The sequence below is a fragment of the Pygoscelis adeliae genome, unplaced genomic scaffold (genome assembly GCF_000699105.1).
Source record: "Pygoscelis adeliae isolate BGI_AS28 unplaced genomic scaffold, ASM69910v1 Scaffold4, whole genome shotgun sequence".
In the NCBI taxonomy this organism is placed as follows: Eukaryota; Metazoa; Chordata; class Aves; order Sphenisciformes; family Spheniscidae; genus Pygoscelis; species Pygoscelis adeliae.
Window position 1 is genome coordinate 4,659,767 of NW_008824986.1, and position 19,184 is coordinate 4,678,950.

At 38.8% G+C, this 19,184-nt stretch overlaps 1 protein-coding gene across 1 annotated transcript in view; it reads left to right on the plus strand.

Annotated features, from left to right (window-relative positions):
* RHOBTB1 (Rho-related BTB domain containing 1) overlaps nucleotides 1-19,184 on the plus strand; it is a 50,535-nt gene that overhangs the window by 13,633 nt on the left and 17,718 nt on the right. The window contains exons 2-3 of the mRNA XM_009325837.1: nucleotides 10,914-11,115; nucleotides 11,463-11,566. Of these exons, the coding sequence (XP_009324112.1) occupies nucleotides 10,924-11,115; nucleotides 11,463-11,566 (296 nt within the window). The 5' untranslated portion in view covers nucleotides 10,914-10,923. The remainder of the gene's footprint in view (nucleotides 1-10,913; nucleotides 11,116-11,462; nucleotides 11,567-19,184) is intronic.

The window sequence follows — 19,184 nt, forward strand, 5'->3', positions numbered from 1 at the left end:
CAGCAGGAGGCTGCTGGGGGGGTCTTGCAGCACACAGATTATCAGGTGTCTGTGTCGGGACCTGTTTAGGGGCCATAGAAAGGGGCTGTAGAGACAAACAGTAGTAGACTTAATTTGTTAAGTCAACCTTTAGTGGGTACTGTGGCATCCAACGTCTAGAGCGAAGAGAAATCCGTCACCAGACAGACTGAGAGGCAGACTAGTCAGAGAGCTCTGAATTGCCTTCTGTTGGTCAAGGCACTACTCAGACCTCTGAAGGCAGCAATATACTTGTTTAAAAAACGATAATAAGAAAAGAAAGCCCTTGAAGCTCTGCATATGGTCACAGCGAGAGCAAGGAAGTGATGCCAGAATATTCTCAATGACTTTGTTCATCCTCAGTTTGTGTACTATTTCAGGACACACAGCTGACTCAAAGCCAACGTTCAGCTTGAGCTGTAATAGAAGCTGAGGTGGAAATTAGTTTGTTCAGTGTGCTTGAGGGGATTTCTTAAGCTCCTGATCTTTCTAGGTAAAAGTAAAGCATGTGGGGAGAAAAACACCGTTGTTAGGACTACATTGAAGAGTTGCCGTATGACTGCTCAGTGTAAGTAGCAATTGAATGGCACATACCTCTGTACAGGCTGCATTTCAGGATTGGGAGTCACAGTACATGGAAACAGAACAGCTTAATTTCTTTTATTTTTCTGAGGTCCTCTCCCATTAGGTTATGCTTTTCTTTTATATGCACGTTGGATTTGTATGCCTGATTCTGTGTCTCAGGTATGCAACGTATCTATATATACTGTTAACAGAAAAAAAAAAAAACCACCTTGGTGAGTTCAGTATTTGTACTAGGGTTCTTTATCTCAGTGACATAATACTTCAGGAGCATAAGATCTGGGACAGGCTCAGATGCATAGAAGTATTTTTATCCAAGAAGAAATAAACATCAATTTTAGCTCTGGGGAGCTTTCTAAAACTCCTGCCCTTTTAAAACTCCAAGCTTCATAAATACTGTAGAGCATTAGGCTGAGAGGAAGAGCTGATCACTTGACCAGTAAATCCCGATGTTTGATTCCTTGCTGATACATTTTATTCACTGGAAAAATGCTTAAGTCCTGCATCCAGATGTTGCCCTGTGCTGAAGGAGGTGAAAGGACAGAGAAGCCTTGAAGGAGGAGAAGCAAAGGAGCAACAGGTGTTTGACATGCTCCTCCCTTGCCCCCATCTATCCTGCCAGAAGAGTGTGCAAATGTTGTAGAACGAAGTATGTGTTGGGGGGGGGGGGGGAGAAGGCTGAGCCGTCCTTGCTGCATACAGCAGACTTGCAGAGCAGCTCATAGCAAGACTAGTCAGACTGGTGTGAATGTACCCTTGGATCATTGATTGGGTTTCCATAAAAGACCTCAAAACCTTGTGCTGAATGGTGGCACAGTGCATGAGCTAGAACTGGTGCAGCCTGCAGCACATGTGGTGATAGTTGGGCCCTTTGTTACTAGGGGTAGGTTCATGAAATAAAAGTATGGATTCGCTTTGGTTCCCATCCAACACCATTCTACTTTTCTGTTTTCCTCTCCTTTTTGTGTGACATGACACAAGATGGCAATTTCTGTCTTCTATTTTTTTTTTCTTCACAAATGAGTCTATGTGTGGCACTAGACATTCCAAGTAAACTCCACATCTACTTGCTTCCTGCACAATTCAGTTAATGTAGCTGGATTTGCATTTGAGACATAAATGTAGAACTTGACCCAAGATCTGAAAGTAGCATTTATCTGAAGTCTGCCATCCTGAAGTATTTACTATTCTAGTCAGTGTTTAGGTCTTTGAGGGGGGTTTACCTGCTGTCATTATGAGGTCTCACTCTCCTTGTGTAGTTTCCTTGTAGCAATCACATGTGGGAGTGGATAAAATCACATATAATATCTTTCTAACATCACTGATTAACGAAGAGGAGAATGCATGAGAAATGTCACATAAAGTTCAAGAAACAAGAGCCTGATTCTGTCTTTTGGAAGGAAAACAAGCACAGAAAGTGAATTCAACAGGTCTCTGTGCTAGAATGTCACCAGTGTCTCTGGAATATTTTCTTTGTAGCTCTAGCAAAACTTGATAAATATTTTCCCCACAGAAATGTGCAAAAGTTGGGAGAATGCCTTGTTTGGTGGTTATTGTTGTTTTTTTTCCTTCTGTACTGTTGGGAACACTGCTCAGAATAACGTCCTTACCAAACAGCAAACGATGTCAACACCTGTCTTTATAAATGGGTAAAATCAGTAACAACCTATGCTACAGTGTCAGTAGTTTAATGCTGTACAAGCTTCTGATGCTCTTAATTACATAAGAGTAAAATCAGGGATTTCATGGAGTTTATTACCATGAAAACCGGTAGTGTTGAATCAGGCTTTTCCAGTGATCCTCCTCCCTTTAATCTTGAGTTTTATGTGTTATCCCAGATACTGTTGAGCATCGCAGTCACTAAGGATTCAGCTGCAGCTTTGCCCCAGTTATGTTGATCCAAATAACAAACCAGGAGCCAGAGCATCTAATGCTCTATCTACATTAGCAGATTGTGTGGTGCAGTAGCAGGGGACCTTGGGATAAAACAGTTGGTGCTGAGGACCCAGTGTCCACACTGCACACATTTCAGGGGCAAAGGGTGTTACTTCAGATTACCTTTAATCTGGTCCTACGGACTGAACACTCACTCATTAGTGGTGGGTGGCACATGTTTCACTTCAGATTCATCTGAAAGGAATTCAGTTTGTGCAGTCTGTGGCTGCACCTGATATGAACCAAAGCGTGGTAAGTAGCAACGACTGGGATATTTGCTTCAAAAATGTATTCTTGATCTGAACTAAAATGCTAGTAGAGGTGCACCCTTAATCTGCTCCTGCAGTGTAATCTTTAGTTGCAGGAGGAGGACCGATCTAAGGACTCGGTGCACAATGGCATTTTATGGGTGGCTGCTTTATAAAGTACCAGCTGTTTAGTGATGGTTATCACCATCAATGGGTATTGTCCATTCTTCAGTTACGTGGTTCTCAGCCACTTTTATTAATGTCAGCCACAGTTAATTTCAGTTTGTGATGATATTACAGATTATGACCCAGAGCAACGCCAGATCTTGGTCACTGCCTAGACCCCTGTGTCTGCTGTGGTCATTTCTGGTAAAAGGAAAGAGCAGTCAGTTGTAGCCAGGTGTATCTAGAACCCTGACAAAATGCATCTGCAAAGCCAAAGTGCGAGCCTTAAATCAGTCGTGTATCGGCTATGGATTACTTCCCTCTTTCCAGGGGCGGGTCCAGTGTGGTCACCCTTCCTCACATCTCTCTGCACAGCAAGACAGAAGAAACAAAAGGAGGCACAAGGGACTGCCCTGTGTTGTGGCCTGTTCTTGAGGCAGACTCTGAAGAATTGGTGAAGGGAGGGGTGGCAGTGTGGCAGGCTCTCCCACCATATAGAAAACACTCATCCCAGATTCTCACACACGAGGTTCTGAAACGGTTAAATGTCCTTCACCTGCTGTACGGATTAATTTCTAGAGAGATGACCTCATCACAAAGGATATCGCAAGGTATGTCACAGGTCAAAATAATACGTAAGCTGCTCAGTGTAATCAGCTTGTTGATTTCTGCCCTTCAGGTCTTCCAGAACTTGTCAGAAAATTGACATAGTTCAAGTCTAATGCTGAGCTTTGCATTTGGATCTCTGTTTGCTCTGATAGACTGTGAGTGTGTATAACACAAAGACAGGTCCTTGTAGACTGCACATTTTCAGGAGGCTCAGGAGAATCGGTTATTGTACCTAAAATCGGATGTTTTCATGCTCAGCTATTGAGCTTCAGGGCAGTCTGTTTTATACAGTAATGTGGGAAGAATTTGTATTTTGCTAGTATCTCTGATTTTTGTTCATCTAAGGAAGTGCTCATTCTTACTCATCAAAAGGTGTTGTGTCATCACAGAGGAAGGTCGGGCTTGACAAAGTGTCCTAATAACTAGCCTTTAGAAACAAACAAATCTGGAGTCAAGCATGCTGAGAAAGAGCAGACTGAGAGGCTTCTGATGTTACAAGCCATGAATTATTATTCCCTGTCTCTACAGTTTCTACAAAAGTTGTGGCGATGATTTGACTGAGAAGTTTTCTAGGTAAACATAGAGACATCTGTTCTGTCTTCAACTTTAGATCTTCCTTAGAGGCTGCTCCTTTCATTTCTGTATGTGGCCATGGTCAATTTTTTGCTCCCTTTTAAACTTGAGGGATAGAGCAGAGATTATGGCAGCTGAATGGAGCCTTCTGAGAACTTTTCTTCCAGCAGGTAATACAAAGTAAGGGGTGGCATCCAGGATTGAATCCAATGCTTGTTGGCCAAAAGCTGTCGTGAAAGAAGCTGGTTCAGGCAAGCTAAGTGGAATCTGTCTTGATGACAACCTCAGTACTTACCTTGTCCAGCTGTATCCAATTTTAGCAGCGTTCTGTGGGATTTATTTCTTTGTTGGTACTGGCCCTAAGCTGAAACACCCCAACTATCCCAGAACAGCTGAAAAAGGGTAGAACTAGGTTTTGCCCTTCTGGATAAAGGCGTTCCTGCTCACCTGCACTCTTCTTTAGTGGGCAGCAACAGTCAGGGTTATCTCATTTATCGCCTCCTGCAGTGAAGCAACATTTCAGTCAGCTACCCTTCTCTTTCTGCCCACGGTAGATCCAAGGGTCTCACGTTTGAGATCAGGTTAGCTTTAGAATATAAGGGCTTTTCTCCATTCCCAGTCATTGGCTGTATCTGTTGTCGTCTTCTGTCGATGGACCAGGTAGGGCAAGTAGTTGATGTATTCCAGAGTTAATCTTGAATTTCTTTCTCCCATGTCAGTCTCTTCAGTCTTTCCATGTAAACTGCCAGAACTTTAAATAACGGCAGACAGGCAATGCCTCTTCATCCTGGGTGAGAATCCAGCCTGATACGCATTATGCCCATCTTTGTCCCCTGGTGACCTAGTGATCTGATCCCACCTTGAGTCTTATTACCCTTTGTCACCAGCTGGTTCTTTGATGCTGACAAGGAATAGTTTTTCTTTTTAAAGCAACCTCCCCATAGTCCCTCCTGCAATTTAATAAAATACTAGTATTAATTTATACGTTGAGAAAAATGTTTTGTGATGGTCTTTCAGCAGCTGGTATAGTTTATCTGTTACTTGATACCATGTTGTGATTTATTTCACAAATATACTTGCTGGGGCCCTAAATTCATTGATTAAATTGAGCCAAACCACAAAACAGTCTTTTGGCCCTTAACCTTTCGCCAAATCAGAGCTGTCGGAGAATTCTATGCTCTTGCACAAATGAACAGTAAGTCCCCCTGCTTTTTCCCCTGGCGTATATGTGTTAATCCATTAAGATTCTGAAACAACACATGGCAGGTTATATATTGAGAACGAACACGTCACACACTTGCTCTGGCTCATGTGCTCTTTGGTCCTTGCCAGCATGCTGGTGCCTTGGGATTCTGCACTGTAAGGTAGTGACTTCAGTGCCTGAAGAACTTGGCATTCTGCATCTCCTTTTCCAGTTTCCATGGTTGCAAGCAGTAATTTTGCAACTTGGGGATGGAGGTAAGAGCATTGGGTAGTCTTGTAAATTTTTTTGTACTCCATTTGGTATGTTTTTGCATAATGGCTCTCTGAAGGAGCCACTCCAAAACTACACTCAAAAATACGTCTCCAGAACAGATTGAAATATGGAGTATCTACATACGCTCTTTCATATAGTTTCAAAAGACTGTGTTTTTCAGGGATAAATGTTGATGGTCTTACTACCTTACTGGTGGCCTGAGTTTTTCAAATAATTCCCACTTACACCATTCATATTAAGTGGTGGTAGATTTTGGTGTCTCTTTCCGTTAGATTCCTTTAATAAAATTGTGACACTGTAATTGTGGTTGGCAACCTGTTTGTTTGAAGGACTTCCCGGTTTGCATGTTTGGTCAGATTACTTGAGACAGATTGGAATTATTAATTTTTTTCCATGGAATAACTTAAAGAAAAACTTTACTGAGCAGGCAAGGTTCTTACATGCTGTCACTCTGAACCTTCAGCTGAAGAGTTTGCTTTTAACACAAGAACTAAGTAACATGCTTGCTTGTTCTCATGCCAAGAGGTGCTATCTCAGTCTTACAGGACGTGTTTAAGTACTGAGCTAAGGAGTAAATGCCTGCAGGATCACTCCATAATCACTGATAAACGTAGACACTCTTAGTGATTTGTCTGTGGTGTTTTGCTGAAGAGAAAAGGGTTGATAATTAGCTACTGCTCTTTGAAAAAAATCTTGGTTATGTTTTGTATATGCTAAGTGATGATTTAAAATATCTGGAAATTTCAAAATGGGCAGTTAGCTGCATAGGCAGTGAGATCCATAAGGGTGGATTCCTCATACTGCACAGGTAACTCACTGTTGGGTTTGGATCTTCATCCACTTTCTTTCCAGCACAGAAAAATGCAATTATAGCTTTAAATATATTATACTGCATTCTTAAAACAAGACAAGTTCATGGTTAGGATCTGGTTATCTTGTATATGAATACACCTACATTAATACAGAAAGAGAGATTGTGTGTGTTGTGTACAGTCTGTGTACCAGTGGACTAGATAATCGAGTGATATGCTTCATCTACAGATCTTTTGGAAAATTTCTCTAGAAAGGCAGTGTTTCATTACTGAGGCTGACTAGCCAGAAGGACCTTCATGCTATGGCAACCACAACTGTTTTTTAGTGATAATAATAACAACTCATTCAGCAATGAGGAAAAACTAAACAAAAAACCAAGCACCCTCCAGCAATTTGAGGTGAAGCAACAGAGAAAGAAATCAGTGACTGTAACCATCTGCAAGTCATGGTTCAGAACAGTAACCTTATACGTCTTTGGAAATAAATCAGCTTTATTTGGAATAGTTCTTTTCTGCTAATCAAGTGACTTAATTAAATGGCTTTATCTTAGATCTTGAGTCTACTCACATCTCCTGATTTTTGGCTGCCTCTGTCTCCTCTTCATCTGCAAACAATCACAGGTGACAATGTAGAAATAGAAACATCCTAAGAGATTTTTGAAATCCTGTGTTATTCTTGCGGGTATCTTTTTTCATTTCCATCCATCTGCTCATCTTTCTTTAGAACTGGATTAAGCAGCTGAATCTTTTGCTGCTTTCTTTTGGGAACAGACATATTTGATCAGATCTTTCCCCTAGTAGGTTTCTCGCTGCTCCTCATTTGATCGCCTTTCTGTCTTTCTCTGGCTTTTTTGGCAGTTTCCTCTCTGAGACTGGTCACACTTCCAGTAAATTTCTTCTTATTTTACCCTATTTTGTTTTGCTGGTAAACTAAACTATTGCAGGTTGTAGGTTGGTTTTAGCAAGTTTTTCATTGGTCTAGGAATTTTGTGCTGTTTTTTTTAACTAAGCTTTATATACACTGGTTTGTTCTTGTCTAACCAGTTTTGTTTCAGTTCCAGTTGGTCTTCCCAGATGTTACCGGACTTTCAGAGCTCAAATCTAGATTTTTTTTTTAAGTTTTGTAAATACATGTTTAGCATTTTTAATCAGTGTGATTATATAATAGGTTTAGCACAAGCTTAACTTAGAGGCTACCTTAAAAAAAACTAACCGTGGCTGTATTTTTGAGATCTTGTACATATTCCTGGCTTTAATCATTCTAGTAGCCAGAAGGCTTCTGGCTACATTTGTAAGCATTTAATCCACACGTTTTGCTAATTGTTTATACTGTAATTTGTTGTTAGCATCTGTTTTTACTTGAGGTGTCTAAATATCTGTCCAGGCTTCTGTCTGTCAGTCTTTTCAGGAGTTATTTCCGTTTTAATCCCTTTCTAAAAATTAGTGAACAATATTAAAATTATATGCATTTTTAATACATAGATACTCTATATATACTGGAGTGGATTTAAGAACTTTCCTTAACATAGCCACAAAGCTCTAGTTTTGTTTTTATTCCCAGTTTATTTTAATCTCTGTCCTGTGCAGTATTGAGTCACGCTAAAAATATCTTCGTTAGACTGCCGTTGATCTACGACAGGGCATTTGGGCATGCTGTGTCTGATTTCTGTGATAACTTTGCTTTAATTAAGTTAGTAAGTATATCGGAAATTTAAAAAAATAATAATTTTAAAAATTTATTTTCATGTGTTCCTTTTCTAGGATTCTCAAATAATTGCATTGATTTCTCTTGTTACTTTTATTTAGACTTGCCTATTAATTTTAAACTCGCTTTGCTATCCTCTTGGAAATTTTTTTAAGATTCCAGACTCTGTACTTAATACATATTTTGTGACTGACTGAAGTGCATTTTTGCAGAACTAGCATTTAAGAACTTTTGAAGACTTTTAAAATCAGATTGTTATATAAAACCTCAGCTAATCTGTGTAACAGCATTTTAATGGAATATTGGGTTGGAAGAAAAATTGGTTTGGCATCTCTCTGCTCGGTAGTTTAAAACCAACCAGACACACTGGCTAGCCACGCTCCTTCATTTTGTTTTCTAGCCTTGTAGACTTTTCCACATTCCATCTGTGATGTCTAGTCCGTGTATGAATAAAATATGAAGTAATTTAATACCACATATTATGTCAGGGGGTTGCTGTTTATTCTCAGACTTGAAATGAAACTTTTTTACATTACATACTGAAACCTCTTGGGTTTTTGTTACTCATTCAGGGCCCTGCCTTTGAGGCCGTGGTGTACAAATATGTCTTATTCTCTGTAATGTGGAAAAAACCACATTGGTTTTGTACTTTTATTTATATCATGACTGTATTCTTGGAAAGGATGTGGAGGAGGAAAGAGGAGTTAGCTCTCATTTCTCTTCTTGTATTTGGACTCATGGAGATGGTACAGAGCCCATGGGCCATCCCAGGTATCAGCCTCGTGGGAGCTTGCATCCAACAAGCAGCTGTGGTTGGATCGCAGACAGGTAACTGGAAGTCTCTGTAGTCCTTTACCTCAAGACTAGTAACCTTCCAGGATGCAGGTTACAGCTCAGATGAAGGGATAAAGACAATATCCTAATAGCTTTGTTTTCTTATCAGCTAAAACCTCTGTGCTAACATAGCAGGTTGGTATCACAAGGCCATTAGGGTTTACATGCAGTAGATACTGTGCATGTATGTTTGAAGCCATGTTATTTGCTCTACATTTGGCAGATTGCAAAGCTCTAATTGTGCAACCATGAACTTGTGCCAGGATGAAGAGTTTCTGGGCCCATGTTTCAATCTAGTGTAGGACAGCTCTCTAAAACGTATTCTTACAAGCTCATCTGTGCTGTAGCATTTCCAGAAGCATTCAATGTCTGTGAAAACATATCAGTGTGACACAGTAGTGGTGTAAACTCACACTTGCACCTTGCTGTCTATGTGGTCCCGAACTCCTTCCGTCCACACGTAAATAAAGATTATAACTATACTTCAGCCATTTTATAGCTATTAGCATCCATTCCATGCTTAATTTTAAATAAATGGGTAACATTTATTTCTAACACTGACTTTTGTTTCTTGGTTTACATCACTTTAAATAATGAAAGAATGCAGTTAAAATTAGTGTTTGGCTAGTAATTACTAAACATGCTTTTTCTTAAATCAGGATATAGTGCCTCTGACAGTGAAAAATAGACACCAAAACAGCTTGTATCTATTATTTTAAACAGCCTGACAGTTAATATATATTCTATATTTATGTGCGAATGAGATGTGAATATTAAAAAAGGTATTAAAGCAAATAATTTGGTTTCTTTGTCTGTAGTGCTTTCTTCTCAGGAAAAAGGACGACACCACTCCAGATGATGACCTGTGTTTTGTCAATTAAATTGCTGTAGGTTTCCTTGCTGAAATAATTATTAGGCAAGCCTTCCTGAATATATTTGTGCCTTGCATTTTCCCTTTTCTCCCTCCTTGATTACAATTCCCTGGCAGAGACCTGATTTCTCAGCAGACTACTAGACATTAGAAAACCAAAATCAGATATATCAAACTATGATCCCACATTCCTTTATGTGAAAATCCCACATTCCTTTAAATGAAAATGGCAGACTGTAGTAAACATGCAGGAGTTGTTTTTAGTTTTTCAAATAACCATTTTTTCCAGCTTACATTCATATCCAGGCATTTGTTCAGTATGTTGTCATAGAATATCTAAGTAAATGTTTTCAATAATAACTTTCCATGAGGATAGTATCTTCAAAAATCTCTTTCTCTTCACTTTCCATTGTCATGTGAAAAAGAACTTGTAGGTATAGATACATGTATTTGCAAGTTCCTGCTGGGCTGTTTGGTTTCATTTTAGCCCATGATCTGTACAAACTTCTCCTTGGAAAATTAAGAGTGTGTGATACGTGCAGGATGTAGTGGGAGTTGTGGTTTGTAGAGAACAGAGTCTCTGGAGTCATCTTACAAGTCAGTTTTATTGTGTGCATATAACTAAAACCATCTGTGGGACTTGCTGTTAGCAATATTGTTTGGACAGCCCTAAATCAAATCCTGAATGGGCAAGATTACAGAAGGCAGGTTTGTACTGGTATCCTTCAGGTTAAACCCACTGTTGTCCAGCCTTTTCTCCTTCTTGGCATAAAAAGTATTAGCAAGAGGTAAGTTTGTGCTCGCTGTCCTTGTTTCACCAAGATCTATCTTCTGCAAACAGGCTTGTGTTTACAGAAACCAAAGTGAAAATAGCATGTGAGCAGTATAAACCAACTGTGGTCAAAATAGTTGTGCATTTGCATAACTGTGCGGTATTTAAAGGAAAGGCTAGGTTATACTACTAGCTTTTCCTTAAGAGTTTGTCCTCTTCATGCTTCTCAAGAAGTGGAAGTAGAAGGCTCTGACTCTAAATAACATTGTTTTTGCACAGTAGTAGAAAACAAGTTTAACTGTCTTGTTACAGTTTTTGATAAATGGACACTGACATGGACTACGAAAGACCCAACGTTGAAACTATCAAGTGTGTGGTGGTTGGAGATAATGCAGTGGGAAAGACTCGTCTAATTTGTGCAAGAGCATGCAATACAACCTTGACTCAGTATCAGCTGCTGGCAACTCACGTACCAACTGTCTGGGCCATTGATCAGTACCGTGTCTGCCAAGAGGTAAGGACTGCAGGTGTACAAAATATGGAGCACATCCTGTGAGGTTGTACTGTTATTTATTGGCAAGCCTTTCTTTCTCAGGATGCAGCAATGAGCTCACAAGTATTTTATGCACGGTCTCTACTGCAGCCATGGTCTGATATGCATCTCCCCGACTCTCTCATTCCAAAGTAATCTTTTTATCAAACCTATTTTTAGGAAGATGCATATTCTGCCTGTTTTATAAAATACAGTATTTGCTGAAAACTATATGTGATAGACTCTTGGTCTAGCATGCTTTGGACCTTCTTATGGGGCGAATTAGAAATGTACTTGTTTGAAAAAAAATATGTGTGTTCTTGTTCTAGGTCCTTGAACGCTCAAGAGATGTTGTGGATGAAGTGAGTGTTTCTCTCAGGTTGTGGGATACATTTGGGGACCACCACAAAGACAGGCGCTTTGCTTATGGAAGGTAAATTGATCCAAGCAAAACTTTAAGTAATATTTGTAGCAAAATTTTAGGGCAGAAAAAAATTGCAAATCTTAATTTTGAAAAGGAAGGACTTAAAAACAATCAAGGGTATTCATATTCCTGCCTACTGTGAAGAGGATTATCTGCGGGAAGGATTAAAAAGATATAAATATTTAAAAAGCAGCATAGTTTTATTACGCTACATTTCCTTGAACAGCCTGCTAAGCTCTCTCAACAACTGTTGTCCTATTCGAATTTTAAAGAACATTCCTCAAAATAAGATTGTAGTTTTGCAAAATGTAACATTAACATTCCCTGCCTGTATAAGCAGTGTATGATATAATTGCCTAGCAAGCAACTAACAGGGAGAGATATTGGGAAACATCACTCTCACTCAATGAAATATTTATTTTATTAAAACCTGTGATGTTGAATGGGCAGCTAACCTCTTGAGAGCAGAGCCAATTTCATGAAAGGTGAGGATCTTCTGTGTTTTCTTTATTAAAGCTGAGGAAAAGAAAGGTTGTTTTTCTATAAATATCAAGCGTCTGCTAGTGAATCGATTAACCCTGGAAATTCTAAAAAAAAAAAAAAATTAAAAAAAAAAGTAATCTAGATTTTTCCAGCATGTATAATATGTATAATATAACTTCAGCATAGTTTCAACAAGGACTGAAGCCAGTGATAGTCTTTCTGTTTTGTTTAATGGTAATTAGATCTGGCCTTGTGACAGTACAGACAGCAGAACAGCTGAGTAACAGACATTTGGATACACATATAATGAGAACAGATTACCTGTAGTGGGCACGTACTGAGCTGAAGATGGATTTTGGACAGATATTTTCATAACTGACATTTGAGGGAGGTCTCGGTCCTCGCACGTTTTTTCATCATCTTGAACTTTTTCATATCCTTTTCATACCTACTTCAGTCACTGCAGATGATCAAACTTCCATAGACATATTTATTTTTTTTCCATCTGGGAAGGCCCTTTGTAGAGTGTCTGTCCGAGCTTTGGATTCCATGTTGCCAAAATGTACTGTCTTACTGTTTTCCTTCTCTCTGTGCTACCTGATGAAACAAATGACTTGGAAGGATGACAGTCTTTTCTTTTCTCTACCCCTTAGAACCGCTGGAGAAGGTTCTGTTGGTTGAATCCACCCGTTAAATTTTCACACTGTAAAACTCCGTATGGCAGTTTGTACAAACCCTCCTTTGTATATAGCACTGTGTTAGTTGTGTTTTCAGAGAGTCATGAATTACCTTGAATTTTGTGTAAGGCGCTGAAGTAACAAGACATCTGGGCTACACAACCTGTACCATTTGTAAATAAGCTTTGTGAGACAGGGAAGTTACTGATTTTAAGGTAGTATTGACTTTAATATTTAGTGCTTGAGTATGTTAATAGATATTGGTTTACCTTTTGTCAGCATATGGAGCCTACTTTGATAAATATGAATCAACTTAACATTTCCACTAACTGTTCCTCTTTGATGTGGCCTCCTGATATTGTGCAACAGATACTGTGTCACTGAGAAGATTACTAGAGATTAGGAGAACAAAATCAGGCATGTTCTGAACTCTGATCCCACGTTTACTGACAGGACAGGAGAGGGGGGAAACAACATACTTAGATTCTAATCCTGCAAACGCCAAGGAGGATGTGAATAACTTGAGATCTCGTGGGATTAAGGATATGAACACAGTGATTCATTCGTGATGTTAGCAGAACTGAACCTGTGTAGAATCAGGTTTGCTATACCCTGATTAACTTAAAAAGGCTGTTCTGGCAATCTGCTGTTCTGTTAGTGTTTTTTCTGCAAGTCTGTTAATGCAGAAAGTAACTGGAAACTCTAAAGAAACTATTTTATAAATAGAATTTCGGTTGTAAAATTTCCTAATTGTAGGCACTGATTAGGTACTTCATTGTTTTGAAAGGTATTAATGTTTCATTTAAAACTAACTGTTTAGTATTTTATCTATTTTACCATTTTAAAAAGAGATTTCCAATACTGAATGTTCACATTTATAGGAATTTATTTTAAATCACCTCTGTACATTGAACTGCAGTCTACTCATAGCTGAGTCAAATCTTGCAGTACAGTGAAAGACGTATTTTATTGCAAACTCTCAAGGCTACACCTACAAGTGCCCCATGTTTCTGATTGTCTGAAGGATCATATAATAACATAACTCTTTGGTTCCCTTCAACATTTTTTATGCATATGCCCTTTGTGCAGGGAAAGGCTTATTTCAGCCAAACACTCAGCCAAGACCTCTCTCTAATTGTTCTAAACGTGGTGTAACAAGAACCAGCAGGTCATTAATTCACCTGCTGATCGTTGGAAAAGATTGTTCCATACAGTTTTACAAAATGTTACATAAATAGGTTATGCTATAGATGACAGGGTGAACAGTTAATAGGACTTGCAGCAAAGATAAATCCTTCTTAATTTTTTATTTTTCACAGATAGAAACATGAAAGGAGAATGACAAAAGGAATGTGTTTTCCTTTATTTTTGTGTGACAGAAAGAGAGAAACATTTGAAGGCCACTGAGGATGAAATAGTTAATGTTTCTACTGCCATCCTTTAAAATGAGAGTATGGAGAGTGAGATCCAGCTTGCATTCTGCTGTGTGGTGTTTAGTTTAATAATCACAGTCCTCGGGGAGCTTTGGGAAACAGTTCCTGACAGCTTAAGGGAGGGAGGGGGATGTGGCTGGAGGGACTTGTGGAAATATTTGCTGCAGTTTTATAGCATGACATTTCTTTTTCCTTAAACTAGAGTATGCACTTTAGTTTTGGAAGTATCCTGTTCAGTTCAGCTTAGGCGCTATCTGATGCCAAACAGTCATTTGTTGATATTGTCCCACAGGGTTTCATTTGATGCAAAATCGTTGCAAAATGTTGTAAAATGACAATGTCTTTGTTATGATTAGCGTACTGATTTCCAGCTCCTAGTCACCCCTTTGTTTAATAACAGTCTAGTCTCAGTGCTATTGTATTCTCTAAGCCTGCAAATAAGGTGGGAACTTCATATAAAGCTCAAGTTGTTATTATGTACCAGTTTCCCTGGGAGGCACAAAATTGCGTGTGTAAAGACATGAAAACATCTTAATTTACATTTCAACTTGTCAGGATTCACTATCCTCTGTCCTCCTGTCCAATCTGGTTTTGAATGAGAGCGTCAACATATCATCATGTTCAAACTAATTCTAACAGCAAAATGGGAAGAAGACTGGCTCGCACTTTTTTCCTTTTGCATCCTTTTCTTTTTTATTTTTTTCAGGTAAACATGTTTGACTACAATTTGGTTAATATCCTACATATCCTGTTTTTTTTATACATGCAGCTCTAGTATGTGTAAACATGAGCACAAATCTGCAAAGAGTTAATTCAGTCCCAATCAAATATTTATTCTCAATACCATGGATGTAGTTTGTCAGCTAATTCAGCCAGAATGATTTATTTACTTGCAACTTAAATATGAGCTGTAGACCAAACAAAATCTGTTCATACAGCACGGACAGAAAACAGCTTTTTCTTCGTGACTTACAAATGTGAATGAGCCTTGCTGCGAGACTGCTGACAGAGCCTCTTAAAATATGTTTAGAGTATTTCCTCTGTTGTGAATGGATTTCATAAGCCTTGTGGGTATTGTATGTACACAGAGGGATATGTGCATTCATCTTTTTCTGTGTGATTACAATTCCCTTGACCAGTTACTTCAATGTAATTGAATCCATAGAAATATACCTTCTGAACACTGCTGAAAAGGGTCCATGAGAATAGGGGTTTATCACTGATATTTGAAGACTTCCACCGATCTCTTTAGGGTTATTTTGTTTTCTGTTTCTTTTTCTTAAAGGACAGTGAAGATGATATTTCTGTAAAAACAAAACCCTGCTAGCTTTGATGTAAAATAGTATTTGCATTCAGCAAACTCAGTGAGATTAGGGTGAGGTGGGTGTCTTCACAGAGTTACTCGGTTTGCCTTTAGTTAGATCAGTGCCCTCTGTCACTCACCGCCTGTGCCTAAGCTGAGAATAGGCCAGCAGCTCCTCTCCTTTCTTCAGAGGAGGTCCAAGGTTTCAGAAGTGCTTTGAATGAAAGTCCACGCTTTCCCCTGCAGTCTTGATATCCTTGGTTTTATGTTACAATAATTCTCCACCTTCCACGTGCCTTACGAGCCATTTGCTGGTGTGGGTTGGAAGGGATCATCAGAGATGTGTCTGATGTGTCTTCACAACAGTAGCACTTGAGACACAAGACAGTCTTTTGCTTTGTTAGCAAAGGGTCAGCTGATGGGCAATCCAGTTGTTTTCAGATGTCTCTCACCTTGGCTGCTTCCTTTTGCTACGTTTTGCTGCCAGAAAAAGCGATATGCATGATCTTCAAATTATGATCTTCAAATCATCTTCAAATACCAAAATTTGTGAGCCTCCCCATCTACTTTACAGTGGTTTGTAAGCTATTCAGGTTCTTCATCAAGCAATCCTGAAGAACTCCTGTAAAAAAACTTTTTTTAATTTTTTTTTTTTTCTCTTGAGTTTGAGTCAGATCAGCCCCAAGAAAGACTAGAATAAGCAGAGAGGTTCACAGAGGTAGATTTCTCAGGTAATTTTATTCTGATATGGTGTGTGTATGCACTAGTTTTTTCTTCTTTGTTATCTACATTAACATTTGAGGCTTTTTCACTTAGTCGATGGGAAAGTATATGCTTTATATACTTAAACCAGTAAAATTAATGCAGATCTACCACTTTTCTTCTCTGCATCCCACCATGGTTCCATATTGCGGGTAGAAAGAGGTCGCTATGGAACTGCTGTTAGGAATCCTTCCTTCCTTTAAAAAGGTATGTGCCAAATGACTGTTGGTAGGGTCTGAGGCTCAACTTGATATGCAGTCTATCTATAATAGAGAGACACCTGTAAATGCTTTAAGCCTTCCTTGACTGGAGTGAAAAAGTATGTATCAAATGTTATTTGTGGTATTTCATAATTTTCCATTTTTCCTTGCTCTCCTAAGTCAGTGGCTGAGTGGCTGGGTGGAAAGAGGGCATTTGGACTCTATCCTAAAAGACTGCAAGGCAACATCAAAATCTCTTGGAAATGCTAAACCTGGGAAGTGACTTTCCATCAAAATCTTGCTCTTAGTGAATTATTTCTTTGTGAATTGCTAGGTGGATTTCTTGAGCTGTTTTCTACTCCAAGGGTCTCAGGATCTCAGTCTGGATTTCCTCATGCGTATGTCAGAATATGGAAACCACTCTGCACAACCAGATACAACTGTTTTAAACTGAGTTCTTATTAATAACTTTGTGACATCAACTTGCCAGTTAAAATTTGTTGGCAGGTTTTTTTAAATAAAAAAGAGGAGGAGGCTGGTTTTGGTGATAGCCTAAAGAAAGTCCATATTTTCTCCCCAGAGAAAGAGATGCATCTAGCATTTGTTAATGTTCAGTTTTCATGTCTTCTCTGACTTCAGAAGTCACTCTCATACTGGATGCAAACCAAACCCTATCATTCTTTCATCTTCTCTGGATTTTTACCTCCCTCTTTGTCTTGTCCCTGGCTTCCTATCTGTGTTCTTCATCAGTACCTATAAGGAATCACGCTTTTACTGATTTTTGGGACCTAGCTTTGGATCTTCCTTTTTCTTCCCCCCTCCCAACCTTGAAATTTTTTTTTTTTAATTCTAAACATGTTGCTTCAAATGATGTTTTAACTAAATATCTTCTTACTTCTTTTAAACTCAATATGTTTTTCTGACTGATCATTGGTTCCTGGGTTTTTTTAGAGGATGGGGCCGGGAGTAAAGAAAGGGTTCATTTCTTCTTTCATTTATTCTCCTGCAGTATCTTTGATGAAAGTTATTTGGCTCTCTGTAGAGAGATAGCATGTAGTTCTCATCTGTAAGCTGCCTCCTTACAATAACAGAAAATAAGCTCAAAAAGCCCACCTTTCCCTATGTTTCTGGTCTCTCCATTGTTTTGTGGATTTATTTCTCATTATTTTATTTTCTGACTGCTGTCTGGTGACAGCAGTCATCTGATATATCTTACAAAAGCATTTTTAGCTATATTCTTATCGGTCCCTTTGTATGATATTGTGAGTTTTGGTGTTTGCCTCAGGTTGATCATATGTGTTCCAGCTAGCCCTGTACCTTCTCTGGCTCTATCATTTTCTTTCATCCTTCTCCATTGATTTGGAGTTCAGGCTTTGTGTCTTACTTTTATAAACCCTGACTTTGCATGTGATACACAGAGTATTTCAGTCTCAATTAACTATCTCTAGAATTCTATTTATCATAGAATTTTTATTCCTGCGTTAGAGATGCAGTAATCGAGATCTCTGCTCCAGGGAAGGGAAAAGGCATGTATTGGTATGTTATGGTGGATTTGTATGCTGCAAACATACCTGATTCCAAAGACAGTTTTACTGAGTCTACTGGCAAAATTTGGCCCAGAATCATGCTAGGGTACCTAGCAGGCAGCCTGTTTCAATTGCAAAGTTCTATTTAGCACTAAGGTGGAATTTTTCTTATGTAAATGCTGAACCAGAATTATGGGTGAATTTACTTCTTATGGCCAGCAATAAAAAGAACTAAATTCCAAGACTGTGTAAGCAGTCCTTTAAATGAAAAATAAAATTGTTTTCCTCTTGTTACATTGTTCCACATGACTTTGCCATTCTTCTTAGCACTATTGCTGGTCAGGCATTTGTACAGTAAGAGCAGCTCATACACATTTCTGCAATGGAAAATGAGATGTTTTAATCATTCTTTGTGATATCAAAACATTTTTTGTCATTCTCTGTAAATGCACCACTGGTTTCTCAGGAGTACCTCAAAGGAAATAGAAGAGATTTTAAAATATGCTTAACATTTAAGAATGATGTATTGTTTGTAAGAAATGTATGGGAAAACTCTTTCCACTTTTGAAGCACAGTCTTGAACTATGCAATTTTCTTAAAGGTAGCTTTATCTTCTTTTTTTATTACTGTTGTTTCCTACTAAAAATGACGTTATAGAAATTTTAGAAATAGATCTGCATGCTACTCACCACAAAATCTGAATATATTTCAGGGCATTTTGACAGTTTCGCACATTACACCAGTACTTAAGAAGCTTCACTGCTGTCGGTAAAGTATAGAACTAATTGATTCTCCTGCTCACATCCAGGGCACTGCATGGTCTTGCCCTGCCTTACCTGGATATCTTCAGTTCTTCACATGCCAGGCACCCCCTGCATTTTAGTTTTCCTAGCCTCTCATCTGTTTTGAGTGTGTGCACCTAAGTCCTGTGTCTTCAGGTCATTTTGTTATGCTCACCAGTTACTTAATGAATTTCTTCTCATTTCATGTGATGGCTGCAACTGCATTTCCTAAAAACTGAGTCCACTTAAAACATTATCAGCCTTGCTTATCTGCACAATTTTTTTTTCAGCTCCGTGAGATGCATGCATGAAAAATGTTGTGTAACTGAGTGAACCTCTTTCTTCAAAATGTATCTGGATTGACACGGAGATGTAGCAGGGTTTTGTTCAGCCATAAACGAGATTCTCAATTTAATTCTTAGATGGCCTTCTACTGCCTGAGCCTACTGTGTTTGGGAACT